At 52.3% G+C, this 19,719-nt stretch overlaps 1 protein-coding gene across 1 annotated transcript in view; it reads right to left on the minus strand.

Moving 5' to 3' along the window:
* The window catches only part of CDH22 (cadherin 22), a 71,376-nt gene that overhangs the window by 42,434 nt on the left and 9,223 nt on the right, over positions 1–19,719 (minus strand). Inside the window, 3 exon segments of the mRNA XM_040575646.1 lie at positions 4,341–4,580; positions 4,583–4,634; positions 9,651–10,587. Coding sequence (XP_040431580.1) covers positions 4,341–4,580; positions 4,583–4,634; positions 9,651–9,875 — 517 coding nt within the window. The 5' untranslated portion in view covers positions 9,876–10,587.

Here is a 19,719-nt window from a genome sequence, read left to right on the forward strand (position 1 = left end):
AGGTCTTTTGGAGTGATCAGCATTAGGGTGTCCAAGCAGAGGCTGAGCCTCAGGTATCAGACACAGCAGCCTGCAAGCTCTCAGCCCACGGTTTCTTCTTGAGGTGACAGGACAGCAATGGGACTGCAACAGTATTTGCAGCTCAGGTCCCATCCCAAAGCTGGACTGTACTTGGCTAATTCCAATATACACGTGGCAGCTGCCCAAAACCAACCGAGTGGTGAACATGGGGGAGTTAGCAGAAATGCTCGCAGGCAGCACTATGAGCCCCTGCCTTCCTTGCCCGGGTGGACCCAGTGCATCGCCTCCAGCCGCTGCTGTCAGCCCAGAGGCAGGACAGTGCTCTGTCTCCCTTGGGGACTGCATGGGGAGAGCCCACAGCCTGACAGGCAGAGCCCTCTCCCCTGCCTGAACAGCCTCCTACAGCACCAGCTCAGACTGTATCCTCTGCACCCTGACAGCAGCATCCCACAGCCACCTCAGCTGGCACTGTGCTGGTCGGTGTCTGTGACAGCCTCTGAGGGAAGAGGCAGAGTCCTGCCACCTGCAGAACAGCTGCATACTCTCTTCTGACCCCCAGTAACCCCAGAGCAGATGAGGTTTCTGGAGATAAGTCATTTAAAGCTGCTCTTGCAGCTGGTCCTGCCATGCCATGTCAAGGGAGCCTAAGTGAGACTGTTGGGTCAGTTTCCATTTGCATGTTCTTCCTCCAAGTGCAGGAGCTCCATGCCAGCCTCAGGCTGGTGCTGTGTGTGTAGAAAACACCACCATCTTTTCCAGAGCATAGCATAGGCTCAGCCTGGCTCCATGGGCTGGGGTTAGCTCCAAATACAACCTCTGCCCCTTACACATCCTAAACTCTTGTCTTACCATCCTACCCAACTTACATCTGCCATTTTTTGATCCATGACAGCATGCTTTCCCATAAGCATCCACTTTTGGCCACTGTCAAGACAAGATCCTGGAACAAAGAGGCCTTGATTCCACCTTGAGGTAGTCTTATAGTCTCAAGCAGAAGTTCACAGTGAGTCGATGAGTTCATGGAGGAGACCAAATTATGCTACCCTGGTCCCAGTGCAGAGCACAAGACAGATGTCTTGCAAAACACTCCCAGCTACTGTTCGAGAGTTTGTGCAATTCTCTCATTATTTATTATTCCCTCTTAGGCAGTGGGAAATCAAATGACTTTCCCTCCCAATTAGTACTCCTTCATTATGCAAATGATGTCCTTTGATCCGTTCCTGCTGTCACAGGGCGGATCTGACCGTATTGTTTTACTCCTCTTTATGCACCAGGAAGGTACCCACCTCTGAGAGCTGGGACTATGCTTCCGGCAAGGAGTGGGAAGCTGCAGTTGATTGCTGCGTCCAGTGAGAGGAAAAACCACCCACTTGGGCACCCCCTGGCACAAGCCCCAGTGAGGTCCTGGAAGACAGGAGCATGACACAAAGAAGGGGGTCACACCTTTCACTTTTCAGGCTGGGCAGAGCAGCAGAGATGAGGAATGAACAGCAGCTCCCTACAAACCTCTGAGCTGAAGCATAGCCCTGCTTCCTGGGTTGGCGCCATCCCAGCAGAAAGCACTGTTGAACCAGGGGCACTGGTGATCTGGGGAAACAGAGCAGAGGCCAGACATGCTTGCCAGCAGGTCCCCAAGCTTTGACCTTGATATAAGTCAACCCAAGCTGTTCTCAAGCTTCCCAGACCTCCTGGCCCTGCTCTGCCACTGCAGGAGACTGCATTCATCCACATCCAGAAAGGCAGTAAAGGCATGCTCCCATTCACTCTCATTAAAATACCCCTCAGGTCTAGTGGAGCTCATCTGTCCAGCTCAGGGATAGCAAATGGTTACTACCAATACCACTATAAAAAAAAGCCACGATCACAGCTGCAGCAAGCCTTGCTACCATAAAAGGAGTACTCCCACTGTGGCAAGGAGGCAACTTTACCTCCCAAGCCCTAGGCATCATCCCATGTTTTGCATCTGCACACCTTCCTGAAATTCACACACCCAGGTCCACGACCAGCCCCATCTCCCACTGCGTCCTGTACCTCATACTCTGCACCAGGGCCACTGCAGAGCAACACAGCAGCCTCTGAACATTCACAGAACATGCCTGTCCCACCCCTTGTGCTACCTGTTCCTTTGTAAAGCGCTGATAAGCTGCAGGAAAACAGGAGGAAGCTGGGGACTTGTAGCAGCAGCTGCAGCTCTGCATTCACACTGCAGACTGTGCAGCAGCACCGTTTAAAGATGCTGTGTGAAGCTCTCCTGCCCTTTTAGCTGGGCCATCTCCAGGGCTAGGCTGCCGCAGAGCAGCCCTTACACTCCCCAGTTTGGCCAGGCTACAAAAAGCTCCAAAGTTGTCACAGGCAGAGAGACATCAGCCTGGTAAGCAGGCTCTTGGCTCCAGCTCCCCTCTCCGAGCATGAAGCTTAGAAGCACATCCCACGCCATTCATAGCACTTCTTTTTACTTTTAAACTTCTGAGTGTTTTAATTGGCAGGAATTGCCTCCTTTCATGTTGTGAAACCGTGTTTCTTTCTCGCTCTGATCTCCAATTTCGCATAGAAACTGTCTCCTTTGATATGTCTTGTTCACATCAGTCTGTGATCAGGCAGCTCCATAATTGTTAGTGATTTTAAGGAATTGGGATCCTTGTCTAATACTCAGAGTCGAGAATTCCTCCTTTTTAGAAGTTGTTCAAGCAAAATAGATTAACTTAATTTCTTTCTTCCCTTTGGGAACAGGATGCTTCCTGCTTTGCTGCCCACATGCTGTCTTTCATTTCTCCAGGAGCACATGGCTGTAGTTCAAGGGGTCACCATCTGACTCAGGAGAGGATTTGTGCAGGTAAATGGAAGAGGATGGAGAGCTTGGGATGCCTCATGAGGGTATGCTCTCCCATCTGCCAACAGCAACCCAGGCAACAGCAGCTCCTGGTGCGGGCAATTCCTGCACTTCTGTAGCTGCTGGAGGCCATGCGCCAGCCTCACAATATACTGTACATTAATCATGGAGAGCCGGAGCTCTGCCCTGAGGCAGTGCAGACCCAAGCACCATCCCCTGAGCTCAGCTTCCAGGACACCTCCTTGGCCAGATCTTCCTGCATGCATACAGTAGCACCCGGCAACTCACACAACCTGCCCAGCCCCTTGCACAGCTCAGCTCTGCTCCCCAGGGGCTCTCCCCTCTGCTGCGTGCTGCCACCATCATTCCCCTGTCCATCCCTTGCTGGCAACGCTGGGTAACCTGCCTTATCTTTGATGCCAGTCAGTCTTTTGCAGGCTGCCTTTTACCTTGACACAGCCTTCAGAGAGCAGTGATTTATAGTTCCCTGCTGAAGCGCATGCCTGCACACACCGTCTGCTGTGCATCTGGCTCATCGATGGGGGATAACAACCTGATGAGGGCAGGGAATAGAGCGACATCCTGGGGCCGGGCAGTGTCCCCCCTCCCCACCCCTCCCAGTGTTGCTCAGCAGTCTGGGGACCCACTAGTGGGCCAGCACAGGGGCTAAGGGCAGTGATACAGCATCCCCTCCCTGTATCCCTCTCAATGCTCAGGAGAGTGCAAAGCTCACTGCCCCTACCACCGCCACTGGGGGATGGACTCATGCAGCCTCACAGCACCTGTCCCAGCCTGCTACTGCTCGGCACACCATCCAGGCTGACGATCAGCAGGCTTAAAGATATCTGGCAGCAGGGGGAAGGGCAGGATAGCGGTAGCACGGAGGAAGCCACTCTTCCATCACATCGGGCATGAATTCCCTGATCTCAGCAATGCCTGGCGCCTTGGAGGAAAGCCAGATATCAGTCAAGAGAGCTCAGCAAGCACTGCACAGGGATGCTCAAGGGAAGAGCCAGGCAGCCATGAGGCTCTGGGTGAGCAGCAAAGCTGCATTGTGCAGTAGGAGGGGCTAGGACACAGGCAGGCAGAGCAGGAGAGAAGGCACTCAGGTTAATCCAAACCACAGGTAGCTGTGGGCCCCTTGGCATGTAAGGGCTCATTCCCATCCCCTGTTCACAGCATCCAGGAGCCAGGGGCTGAGCAAAGGCAAGGCAAAGGCACAGTGGGCAGCTGGCACCTCCCTGATCATCCATCCAGGGCACGGCTTAGGGCTGAGACTGAGCGCACAGCCACAGGCTGGCAATCAGCTCAGAGGATTTATTCACTTGTTTTCCTTAAGCTACCTTATTTATTTGTCCCTCTTGGCTCCTCAGCTCTGGTCTCTGCTGGAATCCATGCTATTTGCAGCCTGTTTTGTGGGGTACAGCAAGCTCAAGGCTTGACAGGGGAGGCACGGGTTTCCCTCCCCCCTGCTGCCCAGGAGACCTACCAACAGGGGACAGCTCAGCCACGCTGCCGATGTAGGGCCCCTCCAGGAAGCGCGGCTCGCTGTCGTTGATGTCCTGCACCTTGATGATGAACTCGGACTCGGGCTCCAGCAACTGGTCTGTATGCCGGTCACGGGCCTGAGCCCGCAGCGTGTAGAAGGTTTTCTGCTCCCGGTCCAAGCGCTCGGTGGCATGGATATCACCTGTGATCTCATCGATGAGGAAGATGGTCCCTGCGCCCTCCCGGAGATGGTGTACTTGATGGAGCCGTCCCCCTCATCTGAGTCTGAATGGATCTGCCAGGGAAAGAGGGAGAGAGTGGGAGCAGGCTGGGGCCATGCTCATGTCCCACAGCTGTGGAGCCCCTGCACAAGGTGCCCCCAGCCCCTGTGTGACACCCCATCCACTCGCTTTGCCACCACCGGACTGGAGAACCACACAGAGCACCACGATGGATGCCCATGCACGTGGGGGGGGAAACACACCACATCATCAGTCTTGCCTCTGTCACTATAAGCTTGGCAGATCACAAATGCTGCTGGTACCCAACCACACCACACGCCAAGTGACAACCCCCCCCAAACAAGGCTGGGAGATGCTGAAAATGGGAAGGACAACTCAACAATAGCCCTCAAAAAGAGGTTTCCTGTGGTCAGAGACAGCGTGTGAGGTCACCTCTCCCATGCTGCACAGCAGACTGGGGTATCAAGGTAGCTCAGCACCCGCATCAGCCCCCACCTACCTGGCCCAGTTGCCCAAGCCCACCCTCCTTGCCCACTGCTTTGACCACAGCCACACTTCACCATCGGGCACTGGTGCTGGCTAGGCCCCCCCCTACCTGTGAGCATCACACCCAGAGCCACCTGGACCAAGCCTGTAGTGAAACAAGGCAAATCAGGCCTGCATCAGGATGAAAACAGGAACCCTGGGAAAGGTACTTTTGTAGTCGATCTCCACTTCATTTTCTAATTAGACATGTTGGAATTAGGAAAAGGGTAAACAGCAGCTCCCCATGGACTAGGAGCTGACTGGAATCCTGGCCAGACGTCCAGAGGTAATTTTATTGGTGGCATTAAACCTGAGTTACGAGGTTTTTACAATCCAGCCACTTATGAGAATCTATTAACAGTAACTGGACAGGCAGAATGCATCTTGACAGAGAGCAGCACGGGCATTAATTGGGACAATCCATAACAGGACAGGGCTCCCGAAAGGTTTCATCAGCTGTCTTCATTTGGTACCTGCAATTTCTGCTTAGAATCAGCAAAGTTCCCCACCCCTCGAAAAAAAGCTGTCCATTAATCGGCTAATGAAATATGAAAATGTTTATGGGCCATTCAATCTTCCAAACTGCAGTTCTATAATCCACCTTTCAGACATACAGCTCTACCAGCAAGATTTATGCCAGAGCTGCCTTTTTTTTTTTTTACGATGCCTTCATTATATTTGTCTTGTTAGATACAGTTTATATATTTATTTCATGAGCGAGGTGCCCACACATCAGACAATTTAATGCATTTTATACAACTGTTCTCCTATTACTTCCCATGCTGAAACACTTCCCTAGGTTTGCCCAGGATGTGGACCTTTGCTCAGCTAGTGTCTACAGCCATGAGCCCAGCAGTGTCCTGGGACCACTGTGATGATCTGGGACCACTGCGCAGACCTGCCAGGGCAGCGGCTCTCAAAGTACCCACCAGGGATGGTCTGCCTTGGTCTGCAGGAGCATCCTGCCCTGGAGATCCTGCACCAGCCCTCTGCTGCTGGAGAGCATGCTCCCTCCTCCATGGTATAAATCTCCACAACGTTCACCATTACTCCATCAGAGATCAAGCTTTTCAGACAGAAGGTGTGCCTGATCTGTTCATATAGGTAACAGAAACCCGCATTTTCCTGCTGAACACCAGCCTCATGATTAATAATTAGGCCAGAGATCAACCACCCTGCACCACACTGAGCTCTCAGCACATCCCTTTACATATTGCTCATTGCTGACTGCTTGGAGCAGACACCAGCATCCCTGCAAACTGGAAAGCAAGGAAGAAAAATGGAGCCTGGCTCAGGGGACTGTAGAGATTGATTACAAGGGAAGATTAGAAGAGCTAAATCTGTGCTGCTTGGCTAAACAACAAACTAATGGGTGGAGGGTCTTGAAAACTGACTACAGGCATCTGGGGGGGAGATGCCGCAGAGCGCAGGCCCAGAGCACGTCCCGGGGATGCTCACTTCTGCCTGGGCTCACACAGAGCCACGCTCCCATGCCGCCACCAAGCAGGACAGGCGAGCAAAGCTGGGCAGCCCTGGTACAGCACAGACCCCGAACCTCAGGGGCAGCCATGCCTGGAATCCCCCCACATCCCCACCCCGTTTTGCCTCCTTCTCTGAGAGGGAATCCCCCCCCCCCCATGGCTCAGCTCCTCTGCCAAGGAGCAGAGTGCCCACAGAGTGCTTCAGTTTTTTTAAACAGGAAGTAGTTCCCTTAGCCTAAAGGGCTAAACCCAAGAATTTTTATGAAGCCATTAATTACTTGCTAATAATTAAACAAAATTAATGTGAACAGAGGTGCACATTCCTTATTAAAGCGATTAAACAGGAAGCACAGATACACAAATAAAAGTTACTTTGGGGCTGGAAAAGAAAGAAAATCAAATAAAAACTAGCCCTAATAAAGGCGCACTCTGTTTGCTCCAACTCATAAAGCCTGAGTTCATCAATTTTCTTTAAATATTAGCAACTTAATTAAATCTCCTTTTTTTCCCTTTAATCCCCTCCTCTATCTAAAATAGATCTGTCCACATGCAGAAGTTTGTGACTAGTGCTGACCCCATAATTCTATTAAAACACACACACACACAGAAATCCACATCAAACTGACAGTAGCCTCAGGGGAAATTAGAGTTCAGAAGAAGGATTAACTAGAGAACCCAGATTTTATGGAAACAGCATTGGCCTTCGAAGAACACGTGGAGGTGTGCAAGAGGCGTCCATGGAGGGCAAGCCCCAGCCATGTCACTGGGAGCTGCAGTGCCATGTCGCAAGGCTCCCGCATTCAGCCCTGCTCCTCAGCTGGCTCATCCAGAGGGCTGGGGGCTCCCAGCTTCCCAGGCAGGCACCACAGTTTCTCCCAGGCACAGAAAGAACCTGGCCCAGGCTGCTTTCAGCCCTGTGGAGCAATATCAACAGGGAATTGTTTTTGGTGCAGCCTGGTTTTTATTCTGAGTGGGGCGGGCGATGCGTTGAATGATGTGAAAGAGACTGTAAAATGGGTTAGTTTTAGGTTCCTGGGTTCATTTTGGAGATGAGGCTGTTGCTAGGCTACCTCTGGAGTTTGACAGGGCCTGATGCTTCGAGTCACCTCCCAGGGGAGCTGTGAATTACTGTAACCGCATCGAGCGTCCTGGCAGAGGAGTGCGGCTTTCGAGTGTCTGCTGAAATGGACACAAATCACTGCTGAAATTCACCTGGCCCACCGCCAAGAAGCCCATTTTCAGCCTACTCCTGACTCACGACCAGACAGCCGAGGCCATCAGACAGCCCTGCTGCATGAGCTCTTCGGCATTTTCCTTTGGGGAGAGCCACAGGAGCAGCTCTCCCCTGGGGATGGTCCCAGCAGCTAGCGCTGCTTCATCATTTTAAAAAGGGTGTCCTCCAAACACCCGAGAGCCACATGGCAGCCTCTCCACAGCTCCTGGAAAAGGACAAGCCCAGCAATCCCAAGGTGAACGGCTCACAGAATCACAGAATTGTAGGGGTTGGAAGGGACCTCCAGAGATCATCGGGTCCAACCCCCCTGCCCAAAGCAGGTTCCCTAGAGCCTAGACGCCCAGCTAGGCGTCCAAATGGGTCTTGAGTATCTCCAGAAAAGGAGACTCCACAACCTCCCTGGGCAGCCTGTCCCAGTGCTCTGTCACCCTCACCGTGAAGAAGTTCCAATATGGTGCGGAACTTCCTGGGATCCATTTTTTGGCCATTGCCCCTTGTCCTGTCCCTACAAACCACTGAAAAGAGGTTGGCCAAATCCCTCTGTCTCCCACACTTAAGATATTTGTAACATTGATAAGACGCCCTCTCAGTCTTCTTTTCTCAAGGCTGAACAGACCCAGGTCTCTCAGCCTGACTCCTCCTGCCTCGGGATGCCATGTCCATAACCAGCATCCCCCTGCCCCAGGGGGCCACACTCTAGGCAAGTAGCAAGTTCCCAATGACAGATCCAGTCCTGCCCTGCACAGCGCTGTATTCTGCCAGCAAAGGCTGCTTGGGTTTGCCAAGCATGCCCCTCTGCAGGGTGTGAGAGCAAACAGCAAGAGCCAGAACAGCATGAGAGTCACTCCCTTGCAGAGAGGTGAGGGACAACCAGGTCCTTTTCCAGGTGGGGAGACAAGAACGCTCAGGTGCCTGCGATCACACCTTCTCACAGCGGAGCAGGATGATTACACAGCCTGAACATTCCCAGCACCTCCCTAGGTAAGGTCATCGGTGCCACCGGCCTGTGCAAAGTCCAGTGTGAGAACCGGCCCCACGGGCAGCAAGACAGCACAGTGCAGCCCCGGCCAGTGCTAAGGAGCACCCACCCACAGGCCTGATGGGCAGACCCCTGGCAAGCTCTATCACCAGTGCTGGCCTCATAGCCCCTCCAAGCCCTGTATATCTAGGCAAAGCACCTTCCACACTGCGCTGTGCAGGCCAGCCGAGATGCATCGATCCTGAAACAACCTCCCTCTGACCACATGCCGGAGCTGGTTTCCAAGCCACAACTAGAGTGGGACATCTGCTCTGCCAGCCCCAGTCTGCTCAGATGGTTAGCTCAGAAACAACTGCAGCCTGCAGGTCCAACAGAGCACAGTCCTTCCAGGACCAGCAGGGAGCCTCAGGGAGGAATGAAGGGAAGGGAAAAAAAAACAACAGCAGACATCATCCCCATGCTGAAGGGACTAGAGGATGGGGAACTGAACGACTCCAGGAAGACAAGGCTGTGCTTATTGCAGCAACTGCCAGTGCGGGAAGTTCCTGGTGCTCCAGCAGCACTTCAGCTCCCAGACAAGGCATGGAGCAGTGTGAGCAGATGCCCATCGCACCGGCCCAGCACTGTCTGCATGTCTGCCTTCCCAGAGACAGGGCTGAGCCTTCCCCACGGCCCCCACAACACCCAGCGCTGCACACCCTGAGCTCCTACAAACCCAGTCCTTAGGGTACTGCCTCTGTGAGCAGCCTTTATGCAGGGCCCCTCACCCCCACCAGGTTCAACCATGCTGCCAGCATGCCCTGCTCTGCACAGGCTTCATCAGCCCCCGGGACACATAGGGTTACCTTACCTTCCCCACGTACAGTGGCTCCGTGCCCGTGTACTCCTCCACCACAAAGAACTGGTTCCAGACCCAGCCACGCTTCACTCGCCCGCTGACCAGCAGTGCGGGGTCCCCTGGCTGCCCCAGGCCAGGACCCTCTGCTGCAGTGTGCACAGCCCAGGCCCCCAGCTCCTGGATGGCACAGAGCAGCAGCAGCATGGTCCACGAGAAGCCCTGCAGACCCTTTGCCATTGCACTCTAGGAGGCTTTTGGACAGGCAACTGGCATCCTTAGGGGAAGAGTAGGAGGAAAGTCCACACCAGCAGCATTGGGCTCACCAGTCACTGCAGAGCATCCCCATCCCTGCTGCATGCCATGTCCTGCAGCTGAAGCCCTCCCATCCCAGCAGGCTAGAGTCACATCTGCAACTGCAGGCGTTCCAGACCACCCACTGCTAGCATGAGAACAGTCAGTGCTGTTGCCTCACAAGCTGCTCCTGGGTCTCCAGAGAAGAGTCTGGCAGCTGGCATTTGTCCCCAGGGACAGGGCTTGCACAACTCCGAGCTCAGCTGCCGGCGGCCTTCCAGGGAGCGGGGTCACTTGCAGCTTGCCGCCTGCACCGCCACAGGCAGGCAGCTCCGCAGCTGTGCATGGGGCACAGCTGCCCAGGACCAGAATCCACAGGGCGCAAGGGACGCTTTTCCCACACAAGGTTTCCCAGAGGAGTTAAGAAGACGAGCTGCTGTGGCCAGCCTCTGCCTGTCCTGTGGTGGCCCGAGGGGTCCAGCAGCACAGGGACATGTGCTGTGTGCTCTGCTCACGAGCCCATTTGTAATTCCCGTCTTCAGGGGGGTGACATCCCAGCACCTGGTGAAGGGTCCTTGGCCCAGCTGATGCCAGTCGCTTCCATCCTCTGCCAGCTCACACAGGGAGGCGAAGGGCAGCCAGCAGCATCCCCAGGAGCCTGGAAAATGCCAAGGTGTCAGTGCTGGTATGAGAGCGGGGCTCTGTGCCCCCCCACTGCCCCTGCACCCTCAGTCAGTACCCCCTCCCCCCCAAAAAACAAACCTCCCAGGTGCCCCACAGCAGTGCGTGGCCCTGCAATCCCTGCCAGAGCAGGGCCGACAGGCGGGGGTGGGTGTGGGGAGCAAGCCACAGAGCTCTCATTGCTGCAGATGCTTGCTCCAGCAGGGACCAAGAAGGTCCAGCTCCAAGAGTGCCTCTCACCATGCTGCACCGTTCGCCAAGGAGGCACGAGCTCTGCTGCCAGCCAGGCCTCACTGCTGCTGCCTCTGCACAGGGTCAGAGCTTACCAGGGCTGCGTGCGAAGACACAGCTTGCTCTGAGGGATGCAAGCACCTGATGGTGGGACATGCTGGCTGTCCAGCCCCCTCCACCAGTCTTGTGTTCCTGACTCCTCACTTCTGCACCTGTGGACTAGGAGAAAAGCACCTGTTCAAGGGCTCACCACCTGGCTGACAGTAAAGAAAACATTTTTAAGAAAGGGTTCTACAGTAAGTTTCAAGCCACACTTGAGATACTAAGGATAGTGACATGAGACCTGGGGCCAAGGGTAAACTGCATTCGACAAGCAATTAAGCTCATTGGAAGCTCAATGGGGAGAGGGGGATAGGTATACAGCATCTGGCTCTCCCTCTACCAACACCCTTAGGTTCCTGAGATTCCACCAGAGCTCTGCAACACCAGCCACAGCCAGAATTGCTCGTGAAGCATGCACACCTTCACTACTTTTGCACAGACTTTCCTGTCATCTCTTACTCTAAATAGGAAAGGGAAAAGAGGAGGGACTATCCTGGACCACGTGCACGAGGCAGTAGATAGGCACCTGCTCCCTAGAGAAGGGCAACTGGGCAGCTGCCTGGACCATGCTCTGCACAGCCTCCTGCATGACTCTAAACAGCCCTAGCAGTTCAGAGCAGGGAAAACTAGCAAATATTGCCTTAGCCCTTCCTTGCACTTGCCATTCCCCTATTGTGACCGCAGCTACAGGGCAAATTCTCAAAGCATCCAACAAGCTGCACTACTTGTTCTGCATTTCCTTGTCTGGGCAAACACTGAGAAGCACAGGGCATTTGACCTGAGGAAGTGCCTGACACCATTCAGTACTGCCTATTAATGGCTCACATGTAGTGTGTCATGCAATGTGCACAGATATATTCACACACAAGGGCTCACACTCATACTTCATCACACGCACAGCTAAGAGCACTCATGTACACAGTCACTCCTTTTTGTCCATATTTGTGCCTTGTTTGGGTGGACACGTGCCAGTTCTCCCTCAACATACGCATGCTGTATTCTGTGCACACATGCGCATATCTCACACATGCAAGCCCTGTGTGCTTCATGCTTCAAGGAGCACAGAATCTCCAGTGTATTTCTTTGTTAGGAATCATGGTGCAGAAGCACTAACATTCCGTCCCACCCCTCTCCCCTGATGGGCAGTTTCTTATTAAGACATCTTCATACCAACTACATAAGGTTGTTGGCAATGGCAAAGCTCCCTCTTGCAGTCAGGCCTCCCCACGCAGGAGCAGTTCTTGCCACTGCTCCAGAAGGGCCAGTTACACTTGCCAATATAGAGGCAAAAATCCCTATAATCAAACATGACAAAATATTTAACATGGCAGACTACATATAGGGGAGTAGGATGATTTGTATACAGATGGACTGGCTTGTTCCTTCCCACTGTTATAAGTCTGTTAGGGTAAAGCAACTGCACCTTTCATGTATCAAACACAGATGCAAAAGTCCCTACTCTAGAGCTGCCCCACCTGCATCAGACTTCAGAGCAGGAGATTCACAATGACAATAACAGGACACATACAAAACTGTTTAATCATTCTTGCATGGATATATAGAAGATACATAAGATACAGAGCATCGCCGCCACAGTCTCTCTCCAATTTCTCACATCTGGGAAATTTATAGCTATTTTAGAGTAAGTTCCCCAGATAGTGAGAGATGTCAATAAACTGAATAGCACAAGTCGTGTCAGAGCAAGAGCTTCAAGCCAGCATCCAGGGCATACAATAAGTTTGGGAAGAACCCCCTACCCAGCATCTCTGCCCCTGCTACTCCGCAGTACTTTTGCAGGCAATGCTTCCAGATGTGTCCAAAGTCCCTGTACAAGTACATTGTACCTGATAAATGCAGATGCCAGAAACAGAACTTAACAAATAGCCCATTTGTCCATGTTCTCAAGGTCTACTACATAAGCAGAGCCTTAGGGAGAAGCAGTCACCAGCTGTAGACATCTCCTGCTGCCTGCCGTGAGGCCCTCTCTTTCCTTGCCATCCAGGCTGCTCCATAAAGCCCTGTCAGAAGCCTTACAGGGCAGCAATGCCACCCACTACCAGACAGAACAGTTCTGCAATCACTGAAGACCTCCTGAGCCTGTGGCAAAGCTGAAGGAAAGCCAGCACAACAGTGAAGTGCAGGCATGATAAGTAACATTAGCCAGCAGGCAGCACCAACGCTGGCTCAGTGAGGGCGGTAGGAGCCACCCCTGTTCCTCTCACCACGCCATTCCCCACCATGACCTGACTACCCGAGCCATACAACAGAGACTAGCCCTGTATGCATACAGGGATGGCATTGCACTGCCAGCGTGCATTTTCTTTCACCCTCACCACAGTTACAACACACAAATGGAAGCAACTAAATCCAAAACACTGTCAATAAACCAGTAAAAGCAGCAATTTGAATGCACACACTAAAGCAAAGCAGAGAAGCGTACGCAAGGGCAAAAGGCGCCGCAGTAGGCGAGCACAGCTCCAGCGGGGCCACTCCCCAGTTGGCGGAGGAGCTGGCCCACAGTTCCCAAGGCAACTTGCTCAGCCCTGTTGCATCTCAGCACTCTGCTGAGCTGCGACTGCCATGGAGAGGAGCATCCCGCTGAGCGTGCATGGGCTGGGCTGCCGTTGCTGTGGGAACCACAACCTTGTGTTTTGAGTCCCAGCCATTATGCCGCTTGTTACATTTAACAGATTTCTAATCTTACTGCTATGCCTGAGCTAATGTGGTTTGCTAGGGGCTGTCTCACATTGCCAAAGTTCAGCTACATTCAGATGAGCTGTTTGCAGGCTCTTCCTATGGGTTGCGACAGACACGGCGCATCCCAGTCTCTCTCAATGCACCTCCCAAGTACTTGGGTCCCAGATTCTACCCAGCCCAATGCACGCTCCAGATCTTGATACCCAGAGCCACCTAGAAACAGACATAGAGACACATCTCTGGCTAGGCTCAATGCCACAAACTAGATTCTTCTCCACCCATAAATTCTCAGCCTATTTCTCTTCTGTCAAAGCTTCAGGCCACAGCTAGGGTCAGTGTTGAGTCACTTTTCAGCATGCACACCTTTCTTTCTGACTGGCACATCACAGAGCTCTTCCAGAGGCAAAGAACCCAGATCCCCAAGCCCTGCTTGTGTATTTGTTGCAGCAGGATTCAAGGTACCCCCATAGCACCACAGAAAGTTCTGAGCACAGCATTTATTTCCTCACACTATTCAAGAACATTCACCAACAGCTGGAGGTGCCACTTCTCGCTGCCACACGTGAGCAGCAGAGCTATAAATAACTAAGTGGGAGCTGCTGCAGCCAGACTCAGCCCCCAGCACAGCATCCTGAGCAGACAGCAGCCCACAGCTGCAGGTGCACAGCACACATGCACCCACATGGCCGCACGCCTGGGCTCTTGCTGTGCCAGGCAGGCTTTCATGCACGTAGCAAATCACTAGGCTCTCGCACCACCCTGAGATGCCCTCCCTCCTGCTGCTGCTGCTCTGTCATCCCCGCTTCCCAATTATCAGCACAGCTCCTCCTCTCCTCCCCGCAAGAGCTTGTGCAGTTTGTCGGTGTGTATTTGGCACAGTCGTACTGTACATCATGTTGACAGTAGAAATTACATCCTGAGCTTATGTTTTACACTCTGCACTGTCAGAACTCACCGCAGCCCAGTGATCAGGACAAATTGAATAGCATCCCGTCCGTGTCAATATTTATTTCATTTTACAAATGCAGCCTGATGCAGGGGAAAGAAGGCAGGGGAAGGGGAAGACACTGGCAGGCAATAGCAGATGAAAGCAGCACTGCCTGATGCATCACAGCCCTGCAGTGTGCTGTAACATTGCTCAACACGGCTGCAGTCCCAGAGCTGGGGGAGTGGTGCCACACTAGCCCAGAGCATGCTATTCTGGCCAGAAGCCACTTAGTGCCCTGGGAGCTCACAGCACTCCCCATGCCTGCAGCCATGTTGAAAGGTCTGACACACCAGCATCCTTCCTGAGACAAGCCCTTACAATCATCAGAAAACACAGAGCCCACCATCAGCTCTGAAGGATGCAGCAAGGCAGGAGAGCTTTGCACGCCTGGAGGCACTCAGCTCCTCAACGCCCCGTGGCAGAGCATCACCTGCCTGTGCCTGCCAGGCCTGCTCCAGTGGACATGAGGAAGCAATGGCTACAGCAGGAAGGTGGCTGGTCAGAAACAACAGCTCAGCCCCAGTCCCCTGGAGCACAGATATGGCCTTCAAGGCTCGGTTAGCCATGGGCTGGACTCATTCAAACAAGGTATCAGCTACCCAGCTCCAGCCAGCCCACAAACACTGAAGGGGCAGACCACAGCACTGCAGGGACAGCCTGCAGGATGGCTGGCTGCTGCTTCTAGCACAGGCATGTGGACACCCAACCTCACTGCTGGAGACTGGGAGCCTGTGGACTCTCATGCTGCCAACATCTCCTCATGCTCTGCTCCCCACTGGCTTCCAAAGGGCAGAGCAGGCAAGGACAAAGGCACTGGGGAAGAGCTGCAGCATTCCTGCATCCCAGTCTTGTTGGTCTGGAGCTAGTACCTCAGTAGTCATGAGGAAGCCACATTGGTCTAGCACTGCTCCATCAGCTTTGGCACTAAGTATAGCTGCCACACAGGGAAAGTGGATAGAAGAGCATGGGAAGACATAAGGAGAAGGCTGGAGATAGATGTAGAGCACAAATGCAGCCTTGTCAGCAGTTCACAGTGATGCTTCCAGCAGGCAGGACTACAGCACCTTTGCAGACAACCCAGAACAGGAGTCAGAGAGACAAAAGTTCCTGCTAGGCTCCCCAACAACCAGCCAGACGTGCATCAGCATTGGAGTGGCAAGAAGAGTACAGCTTCACACACTGACAGCTTCTTTCCCAAGTACATAAGCCCAGCTTGAAACCCTCTCCAAAGAGGGGGGCAGACCTCCAGTACCAAGCAGGACCTCTCCATTCTCTGCCCAGCACCTCCTGAATCAAACATGCCTTTACCCAGGAGCTCAGCAGGCCAGCCTGAAGGGCAGCTCTGCCATCTCCTGCACACAGCAACAATGGCAGAGAGCAGGGAGCCCAGCACCACACACACTCACCAGCTGTTTCAGCCACGAGGGAAGAGCTGAGGCCTCCTGCAAGCATAAGCACAACAGCTCTGGGGCCCACACTAGTGCCAGCTCAGAGTCAGCATCCCTGGCCACATGGAACCCCACCTGCCTCACACCTTGAGCATGGGTGGCATGCCAGTCCAGCCTCAGACAATTCTCCGGGATACAGGACAGGAAAAGCCTGCCATTACTTTACCAGCAATTTTTTTTCTCATACTGCCTGCAGTGCAGCACACAGCATGTAACTGTGTCTCCTCCTGTTAAACAGCATTCAAATCCACTTAATGCTCCCTTTCCTGGGAAAAGGAACAGGCTGGCTAGTGCATACTTCCACTATCTGATGCATGGAGGCAATACAAGCACGGCAAGGCTGCTACAAAGCTTTAAGATGGTTCATAATCTCCAGGCCTAGGGCTAAGACATGAACTTGGGCTCTCTGGAGCTCACTTTCTGTACTGGATATTGTAAGACAAGATGAGGTTGTTTTTTTTTTTTTAAAAAAAAAAAACACACTTTTATGAACTTCTCTTCAAAACCCAGAGAAGAGGGAGGAGGCAGTCCTGCCAGATATGTGATGCTGTCAACTCCAGAGCAGGCCACATGGGCACACATCAAAAATATATACAAGTTTCCGACATCCCCCACACTGCCTCTGATAATAATGCACCTCAGTACCACTCCCACTGTGGACCACTGCACCAGGCCCAAGCACCCATCTATGTGCCCTTGTCTTCCCACAGTTCCTTCTTAGCATCCGAGAGGCATTTTAAGAGTATCCCTTTGGGCTGGACAACAGAATAGTCACAGCACCCATCAGCTTCAGCCCTACAGATTTAGAGATTTACAGATTTACGGATTTTCAGCCCTATCAGCTCTGCAGATTTAATACACTATGGACCAACATCACCACCATTCCCTCTGCACCATTACAGCCACCATAAATAAGTGTTTTTGGCAGGAATACATCATTTTGCCTCACAAATTCCATAAGTGACATCAACACTAGTGACAGAAAAGGTGCAGAATGCCCACTCACATCAAGAGCGGTTACGATCATAGCCACTGCACTGCAAGTTCCCATTCCATAGCAGATCCCATCAGTGACACAGCACTTAAGGTCCAATACTTTGGTGAAACAAAGCTGGACATCCTATCTGAATAATGTGGTACCAGGGAGAACAACTGCAGGCTAGACAGGTTGCCACCACTGCAAGCTCTGGAACCCCCCTCACAGCATCCCCTCTGCTGAAATTCATGAACAAGGCACACTCTAATTCGGTGCCCTTTCCATAATCTCAACACATTTACCAATCAAGTAATATAGGAATGGCTGGAGATATTGATCTGAATGGCACTGTGAGTAAAAATGCTGAAGATAAGTGGCCAAGAGATTCAAAACTGTAACTGTAGAGGCTTTTGAAAGAGGATATTTAAATTACTTTTATTTTTGCTTACACAGCGAAAGGCCTTTGTAACCACAGTTACCAGATAAACTTATCCCAAGTGCAGGTCCACACTGTGCAAAGCAACGTTTGATAGCAAGCTGCCTTTCAGCAAGTCTTCTGTCCTGATCCAGAGCACATGAAACAGGCAGATAATGATATAATGCCACCCTAGCCACAGCTTTGACAACAGGGAAGAAAGCCCATTATGCTTAGTGAAAATTTAGCCGTGCTTGTTCTTGAAGTAAATCTCTTGGCTTCCTCCTTCTGTTTCCTTGGAATTATTCTCCCAGGGGACTTCTTCCTCTGCTTTTCTTCCCAGGTGAACTTGCACACACTTCAGGTAAAGCTCTTTTTCCAGAGGAATTTCTACTTACACAGTGCTCAGGACCGTATGACTAAACATCCATTTTCTCCCTTCTTTTTAAGTTGCTTTAAGTTTAATTATTGTCCCCTTTGATGCTGCCTTTTGAAATTCCAATAAAATGGCGCAGCAACTGTCAGAGCAGGGCCTGTTCATGACCTTTTGACTTCTCATGCTCAGTCACTTTCTGCTATCAGACACACTGGGAGGAACAGTATTTGTTAAATGCTTGCTCTCATGCATGCAGTCTTTGGGAAAAAAAAAAAGTTTTTTTCAAAGTTCAGGAGATTATTTCCTCTACATCATCTTCGGTCCAAGTTTCAAAGAAATTTTAATTGCAAAGAAAATCTCAAAGTCTGCCTGAGGGAAGAGGGTTTTACAGCCATAACGGTCTCGCTCTGCAGCAATTCTTTTCCAAAACGGAATTTTCATGCCTTGTCTACGTGAATACAATGCTTTTAATTTGCCTTTAAAAACAAACTCAGAGGAGGAGAAAGCAAAGACAACTTCCTGTTGCCCTGACTACATACACAATTGGCTCTTCCCAGGCCTGAGAGAAGCCATCTCTAAGCCAAGAATGAAAAGAAGGTGTGGAGCGGCTCTGCGCCCAACGCACCCGCAGCCCAGCTGCCACACTGAGCAGAGAAAGCTGCACCCGCCAGTTCCCAAGGGCAAGGAGCCAGCCGGAGCCAGCTCTGACTAACCAGGCAGAGTGGTCAGTCTCCAAAACAAATTGCTGTCCCAGCTGAGCATGCAAAAGCTCTGCCTCTGGCTGCCAAGGAGGCAGGTTGGATGGGAGAAACCATAGCACCCAGAGAGTATTGCTGTCCACATCCAGAGCCTAGAAACTGCCTGACCCCGGGAACGGCAGCCACTGCCCCCAAAGCCCTAGAGCACACCAGGTGCTCCCTGTGCCCCATTCAGCACGGGTACTGCAAGTGCTTGCACTGCCCATCTGTTACACACAGCTCTGCTAACCCCCACCAGTCACCCCACTCCCCAGACCTTCCCACCGCTCCCCTCGGGATCCTGCTTGCTGCAGTCACGCACACAACACCTAGCACAGGTTCCGAAGAGAGCAGTCAGAGGTGTTTCCCTCCCTCATCCCAGAGAGGAGGTCTCCCCCACCTCACAAATCCCCAGTCAGCTCCAGCAGCAGCAGCAGCCTCTGACACCAGAGCAACAACACAGCCCCAGCAGGCCCTGCCTCCACATCCCTCTGCCTGTTCAATGCAGTGCTAAAGCCTGAGCCTAGAGCAGCTCAGGGAGCACCCATCAGCACCAGCACAGCTGGGCTGTCGTTAGTATAACACACATGCGTCGGCATAGAGCACAACACATGCAGCGGACACTGCTGCTGCTGCCACCCTGCCAAGCGCCGTGTATCTCTGATCCAATGGGAGAGAGAAGGCTGATCCCAAAGGATGATTCAGGGAATCACAGGCCAGGCACTCTTTCCTGTGAACCTGACTAACTGCCTGAAGTACTAACAAAAAAGCAAAACAAAGCACTTGAGCACTCAGCGATGACAGGGCACAACTACTCTTTCCTTTGCATAGCAAAGCTGTGTGCTAGGACCCACTGATTTGCTGCAGAAGAGAAAGGAAACACAACGTATCTGTTCAGGTTCTCAAAGGCTGGTAGAGCAGGATCATTAGCAGAGGCAGCAGAAGAATCAGTTCTCAAGGGCTGAGTGCAGACAAAACCAAGAGGGTAAACACAAAAACAAACGACCACTAAAAAAAAAAAGAAGACGTCCCATTGCCACAAGCCCAAATCTGACAAAGATTGAAAGTGAAAAACAAGCAATGAGTTCAATCATTATCTGCCAGAAAATGCCAAGGGGGCCCATGTAGGAAGCAAAATC

This window comes from Cygnus olor, chromosome 16 (genome assembly GCF_009769625.2).
Source record: "Cygnus olor isolate bCygOlo1 chromosome 16, bCygOlo1.pri.v2, whole genome shotgun sequence".
Taxonomy (NCBI): Eukaryota; Metazoa; Chordata; class Aves; order Anseriformes; family Anatidae; genus Cygnus; species Cygnus olor.